General features: G+C 41.7%; 1 protein-coding gene across 1 annotated transcript in view; it reads right to left on the reverse strand.

Moving 5' to 3' along the window:
- Nucleotides 1-7,066, reverse strand: part of cntnap3 (contactin associated protein family member 3) — a 188,607-nt gene that overhangs the window by 28,379 nt on the left and 153,162 nt on the right. The window contains 2 exon segments of the mRNA XM_070449559.1: nt 4,195-4,197; nt 5,959-6,198. Of these exon segments, the coding sequence (XP_070305660.1) occupies nt 4,195-4,197; nt 5,959-6,198 (243 nt within the window).

A 7,066-nucleotide genomic window follows, 5' to 3' on the forward strand; every position in this document is an offset into this window, starting at 1 on the left:
TTTCCCTGAACACATTTTAAAAATCTGAAATGGTGGCTTTATTCACAAGATCTGTATCTTTCATCTGGTGTCTTGGACTTGTGATTTAATGATATTTAGATGCTACTATCTACTTTTGAAGCTATGCTAGGTATGCTAATTAGTGTGTGGGGGTGGGGGGTGCTCCCGGATCCGGGTTTCTGAGGCAGTAAAAGTTAATGCAACCGCCGTGTTAGATTTTTAAAAATAACTTTACCATAACAAACAGCTTGCGTTATTGCGAGACAGCGCCCGCCAAAACGGCAGAGAATAGGAATCAACATTTTCCACAGAAATACGAAATAACATCATAAATTGTTCTTACTTTTGCTGAGCTTCCATCAGAATCTTGTACAAGGAGTCCTAGGTCCAGAATAAATCGTTGTTTGGTTTTAGAATGTCCTTTTCTCCTGTCGAATTAGCAACCTTAGCTAGCCATGTGGCGTGAACATGCCCATCTTCTCTGACGCAAAGAACGGAAAATTCCAAAAGTCCCAATAAATGTTGAATAAACTGATACAACTCGGTTGAAAAAAACTACTTTATGATGTTATATCACATGTAGCAAATAAAATCAGAGCCGGAGATATCCGCCGAGTATCCCGAACGCTTTTTAGAAGCCAATGTCGACGTACTTCGGCGCCAGAGAAGACAAAGAAATGTCCAGACCTGTCACTCCAAAAGCTCTTGTTCGCCTTAATGTTCGGCCTCAGATCAAGCTAGACACCCCATTCCACCTTCCACTGCCTGTTGACATCTAGTGGAAGGCGTATGAAGTGCATGCATATCGATAAATATAAGGCAATTGAATAGGCAGGCCCTGGAACAGAGCATCGTTTTCAGATTTTTCACTTCCTGTATGGAAGTTTGCTGCAAAATGAGTTCTGTTTTACTCACAGATATAATTCAAACAGTTTTAGAAACTTGAGAGTGTTTTCTATCCAATAGTAATAATAATATGCATATTGTACGATCTAGAATAGAGTACGAGGCAGTTTAATTTGTGCACGATTTTTTCCAAAATGATAACAGCGCCCCCCTATTGACAAGAATTAAGCTGCAGCTGACCCAGAACAGAGTGACACGTCTTGCTCTTGATTGTAATCAGAGGGCTAATATTAATACAATGCATGCCAGTTTGTCTTGGCTAAGAGTTGAGGAAAGACTGACTGCGTCACTTTTATGAGAAACATTAATGTGCTGGAAATTCCAAATTGTTTGCATAGTCAACTTACACACAGCACTGACACACACACTTACCCAACCAGACATACAACCAGGGATCTTTTCACAGTCCCCAGGTCCAGAACAAATTCAAGGAAACGTWCAGTATTATATAGCCAAGAGTGCATGGAACCCCCTTCCATCTTATATAGCGCAAGTGAACCGCAAACCTGGTTTCAAAAACAAATAAAGCAACACTTCACGGCACAACATCTCTCCCCTTGTGAACTACTTGTGTGTATGTACTGACATGTACAGTATCAGTCAAAAGCTTGGACACCTAATCATTCACACATTTTTCTTTATTTATACAAWTGTCTAAATTGTAGAATAATAGTGAAGACATCAAAACCATGAAATAACACATATGGAATCATGTAGTAACCAAAGTGTGAAACAAATCAAAATATATTTATATTTTAGATTCTTCAAAGTAGCCACCCTTTGCCTTGATGACAGCTTTGCACACTCTTGGCATTCTCTGAACCAGCTTCATGAGGAATGCTTTTTCAACGGTCTTGAATGAGTTCCCACATATGCTGAGCACTTGTTGGCTGCTTTTCCTTCACTCTGCGGTCCAGCTCATCCCAAACCATCTCAATTGGGTTGAGGTCGGGTGATTGTGGAGGCCAMGTCATCTGGTGAAGCACTCCATCACTGTCCTTGGTCAAATAGCCCTTACATAGAATGGAGGTGTGTTGGGTCATTGTTCTGTTGAAAAACMAATTATAGTCCCACTAAGTGCAAACCAGATGGGATGGCGTATTGCTGCCAAATGCTGTGGTAGCCATGCTGGTTAAGTGTGCCTTGAATTCTAAATAAATCACAGTTTCACCAGCAAAGCACCCCCACACCATCAACCTCNAATTATAGTCCCACTAAGTGCAAACCAGATGGGATGGCGTATTGCTGCCAAATGCTGTGGTAGCCATGCTGGTTAAGTGTGCCTTGAATTCTAAATAAATCACAGTTTCACCAGCAAAGCACCCCCACACCATCAACCTCCTCCTCCATGCTTCACGGTGGGAACAATACATGCAGAGATCATCCGTTCACCTACTCTACGTCTTACAAAGACACGGCGGTTGGAACCAAAAATCTCAAATTTGGACTCATCAAACCAAAGGACAGATTTCTACCGGTCTAATGTCCATTGCTCGTGTTTCTTGGCCCAATCAAGTCTTTCTTATTGGTGTCCTTTAGTTTTTCAGCAATTCGACCATGAATGCCTGATTCACGCAGTCTCCTCTGAACAGTTGATGTTGAGATGTGTCTGTTACTTGAACCCTGTGAAGAATTTATTTGGGCTGCAATCTGAGGTTCAGTTAACTCTAATGATCTTATCGTYTACAGCTGAGGTAACTGCTTAGATTTGTTTAACACTTTTTGGTTACTACATGATTCCATATGTCTTATTTCATCATTTTGAAATCTTCACTATTATTCTACAATGTAGAAAATAGTCAAATAAAGAAAAACCCTGGAATGAGAAGGTGTGTCCAAACTCTTGACTGGTACTGTATGTAAAGTATTTGGTCTGTAATGCATTTTTTGTTATATGTCGGACCCCAGTAAGACTAGCTGTTCGCATTGGCATCAGCTAATGAGAATCCTACTAAAGCAAATCAAATAGCAATCAATGCTATTGTGTCTTTCACTTTACTTTATTCTTTACAAAGATTTTGTAAACTCTGTTAACATTCTGTCCTTGTGTTAACTATTATTAAGCCAATGCAGAGTTTTGAACATGTATTTAAAACGTCAATATATTTAATAACCTACTTAGTTGTTCTTCTATAAAATGTTCTTCTTACAGACATAATTAACACTGTTATGACCTTGTTACTTACAGAACAATACACTCTTTAACTGACAAGAGCTAGACTGTGGAGTAGTAGAGCATCTATAACAAGAACACTAATTAAGAACAGTCTTCAAGTGTTGTGACCAGCGGCTTGGCATAGATGCGGTAAAGAGGTCAATGGAACTCGACCCCAAAATGTGGAAARGCCATGGAAATGTGTGGGGGAAAGGGCCATGAGGGAAATATCACTTATCTCCTCATTGCCTCCCAGTAAAATTTGCTTGCATTTAGGCTATTGTTTATATGTGTATTTTACACTATGTTGAGGTAAAAATCTGATGTGGTAAAAATATGATGTTTGTATGGGTGTCAACCCCAACACATGTTCATGTCATCGTTACCAATCAACTGCATTATAGTTAAAGATGACTTTGACTACCATCAATCYTTTCCGTATGCTAGCTTTACTAACCAGCTTATGAGAACAGGTTTTAGAATTTAGCAGTCACTTCTTTTAAACCTGAAAAAGGAACAACATCTAAATGCTATGCAGCGAAAACAGCCAAATATATCCAAATCGGACATACACTACATGGCTAAAAGTATGTGGACACCCCTTCAAATGAGTYGATTCAGCTATTTCAGCCATACCTGTTGCTGACAGGTGTATAAAATCGAGCACACATCCATGCAATCTCCATAGACAAACATTGGAAGTAGAGTGGCCCTTACTGAAGAGCTCCATTACATTCAATGTGGCACCGTCATAGGTCACCACCTTTCCAACGAGTCAGTTCGTCAAATTTGTGCCCTGCTTGAGCTGCCCCGGTCAATTGTAAGTTTTGTTATTGTGAAGTGGAAATGCTAGGAGCAACAACGTATCAGCCGTGGAGTGGTAGCCACACAAGCTTACAGAACGGGAAGTGTGCAGAATCGTCTGTCCTCGGTTTGAAACACTCACTACCGAGTTCCAAACTGCTCTGGAAGCAAACTACAGCACAAAAACTGTTAGTTTGGTTCTTCATGAAATGGGTTTCCATGGCCGAGCAGCCACCAGAGGCCTAAGATCACTATGTGCAATGCCAAGGTGTCGGATGGAGTGGGTGTAAAGCTTGCCGTCATTGGACTCTGAGCACAGTGGACCACACGTTCTCTGGAGTGATGAATCCGCTTCAACATCTGTCAGTCTGTTTGACCAATCTGCCACAATGTATAGTGCCAAATGTAACGTTTGGTGGAGGAGGAATAATGTGTCGGGGCAGTTTGTCATGGTTCGGGCTAGGCCTTAGTTCCATGGGGAAATCTTAACGCTAACAGCAACAATGACATCTAGATAATTCTGGCTTGCAACTTTGTTGGCACAGATTTGGGGACGGCCCTTTTCGGTTTCAGCATGATTGCCACTGAGCACACAGCGATTGTCCATAAAGAAATGGTTGTTTTGAGATGGTTGAGATGGTGTGGAAGAAACTTGACTGGCCTGCACAGAGCCCTGACCTCAACTCCCTGAACACCTTTGTGATGAATTGGAACGCCGACAGGCAACCAGGCTAATCGCCCAACATCGTTAGCTGAAGCAAGTCCTGCAGCAATGTTCTATAGCATTTTTTAGTGAAAAGGCACTGTGCCTCTAGAGAGAGTAGATGGCCGTTTAGTTATGGCAGGCGCAACTGCTGATATACGGCTTGGATTGTTGAGAAATTAGAGTGTTTTGATGAGCAGTTGTTCCTTGCATCCCCCCCTTCCCTCCCTTCCAAAACGAAAATTTGGGGTTGGTTTGGGATGGCTGTATTGTTGAGCATGTGTATTGTCGATAGTAACGTAATTGTGGGCCTGTTACAATGCATACATCATGACAGATTTGACGAATATCGTCTTTGTTAGAWGAGATTTGTTGAARGTGCGCAAGTCTGGTCAATGGAACCTCTGTATTCCGTTGACTCCGTTACCACATCTACTGTGTCAGTCAGCACTGCCACCATAACTATTGACCGATTCTACCAGGAAATGGTCCAAGTCATTCTTATTAATTATTCAACACATCCAATTTTCCAGCCTGCGTCATACAGTTGACCTGCTGATGGCGATGACTCAGAGACATCAAAAGGTGTACAGAAAACACTCCTATATTATTAAGCTCTTGATGWAGCTAACTCACACAGCTGGTAAGTGCATGTTAAGTCGTGTTTTAACTCAAGCTCGCTAAGACAGTCCTCTGAAATAAACTGGATTCTTCACCTTTTGATCGTCATCGTTTAATATGTAAAAAATTCTAATGGCTGTTCTGGAAAGAATTGGAGCCTCTAGAGCATTTCAGACAGTTGCTAGGGGACCTTTTTACCAAAGAATGTGTTTTTTATGATTGTGTTTTGCTTTTCGTGTACTGTATAATAACGTGCTGTCTTATTGTGTATGTGAATGTGTAGTTTAACGTGTTTATTGTATTTTGATGTGTATTGTGGTGSTATACAGGGCTCATCTGGAAAAGAGACCTTGGTCTCAGCATTGACTCCCTGTCAAAATAAAGGTTAAATAAAATGCCCACTCCTTGGTAGGAAGCTACTAAGGGTCAAAATCAAATGATTACAAAAAATGTAGCTATAAATATGTTCTGTAGAGCTAACCGTATGTTAGTCTTACAATAAAATAATTAAAAACAGTAGGCTAAACATCATAAGTTTAATATTGTTATATTTATCAAATGTTTATATAACCTTTATTTGACTAGGCAAGTCAGTTAAGATACTGTAACCATGGAGATGGTTTAGAATAGATTGTAGTGTAATAACATATGAACATATCCTCTGGTGTTGTGTTGACTGCATCAACATGAACGCCACATCCTCTCACGTTGAGATGATCACCAGAACCTCACAGCTTAGAGGTCGATGTGATGCTCATGGTCTATTTACCTCTCTTGCAGAAAGGGCCTGCGAAGGCTGAGAGGCCACAGTCGCAGGAGAAGCCGTTGTACATCTCCACGCACCTCCCTTGGTTCTGGCACAGCTCCCCGTAGCTGCTGCAGTGTCCCGGGCAGCCCGGCCTCACCCCGGGCGTGATCTTAGCCCTCTCCTCCAGGTCCAGAGTCCTCCCGTTCAGCTGCAGCGAGCGGATACACCCCAGGAAACCTTTCATTCTGGAGGCTGTGCCACCTGTCAACACCCAACACAGCACACAGTAAAAACCCATTGTTCCTGTTTCTCTATCTGAAATTCCAAGGGTAGTGGATAAGTCAGATCTCCTATAGTGTATGTACAGTACATACAAACTTCTGTATCTCCTGCCACTTTCTCTATTTCTTCTTAGTCTGTGTGACGGGGCACGTACCAGAGCTATGTGACACGTCACCCGGCCGCCCTGTGATGGGGCACGTACCAGAGCTACGTGACACAACACCTGGCCGCCCTGTGATGGGGCACCTACCAGAGCTATTTGACACGTCACCCAGCCGCCCGCCCGCCCGCCTGCCGCTCCCGAGAACATAACTTTGTCAACACTTTTTGAAAATTACAAAAACCATTTAAACTACGACTGGGGGATGAAAACTAAGTTGTGGGTGGAAAACACATTCAGAGAGCTGACTTTTATCAGCTGTCTGTCTGTTGCCACTGCTCTTGCTGCTAACCTCCCTCTCCTCCTTGTCTTTTCTTTCTCTTCTCTGGCATCTCCCCATACTTCAGAGCTGGCAGTTCAGATTGTTCTTGGAGTTCAGGCAGGGCTTTTCACAACAAAGAATCAATGAGCCTCTCCCCCTGCAAAGCAAGACTCTCTGGGTCTGAGTTCTCTTCGATCTGAAAAACGTTTTATTTATTTTTATTTTTTACAAAGCAGTAACACAATGTTGAAGCATTTCTTAGGCAGGCTGTCAAATCTTTAGTCAAATATAATGTAAGAAATCTTTCCTTTCAGGAACTGTTGAATAAAATGTCACTTTCTCATTTTAGACTAACTGATGCTGCAACTGAAGAAAAAAAATTGAAGCAAAGAAACCCTACAAAAAATATATATATTTACCCAGAT

This window comes from Salvelinus sp. IW2-2015, linkage group LG20 (genome assembly GCF_002910315.2).
Source record: "Salvelinus sp. IW2-2015 linkage group LG20, ASM291031v2, whole genome shotgun sequence".
Lineage (NCBI taxonomy): Eukaryota > Metazoa > Chordata > Actinopteri > Salmoniformes > Salmonidae > Salvelinus > Salvelinus sp. IW2-2015.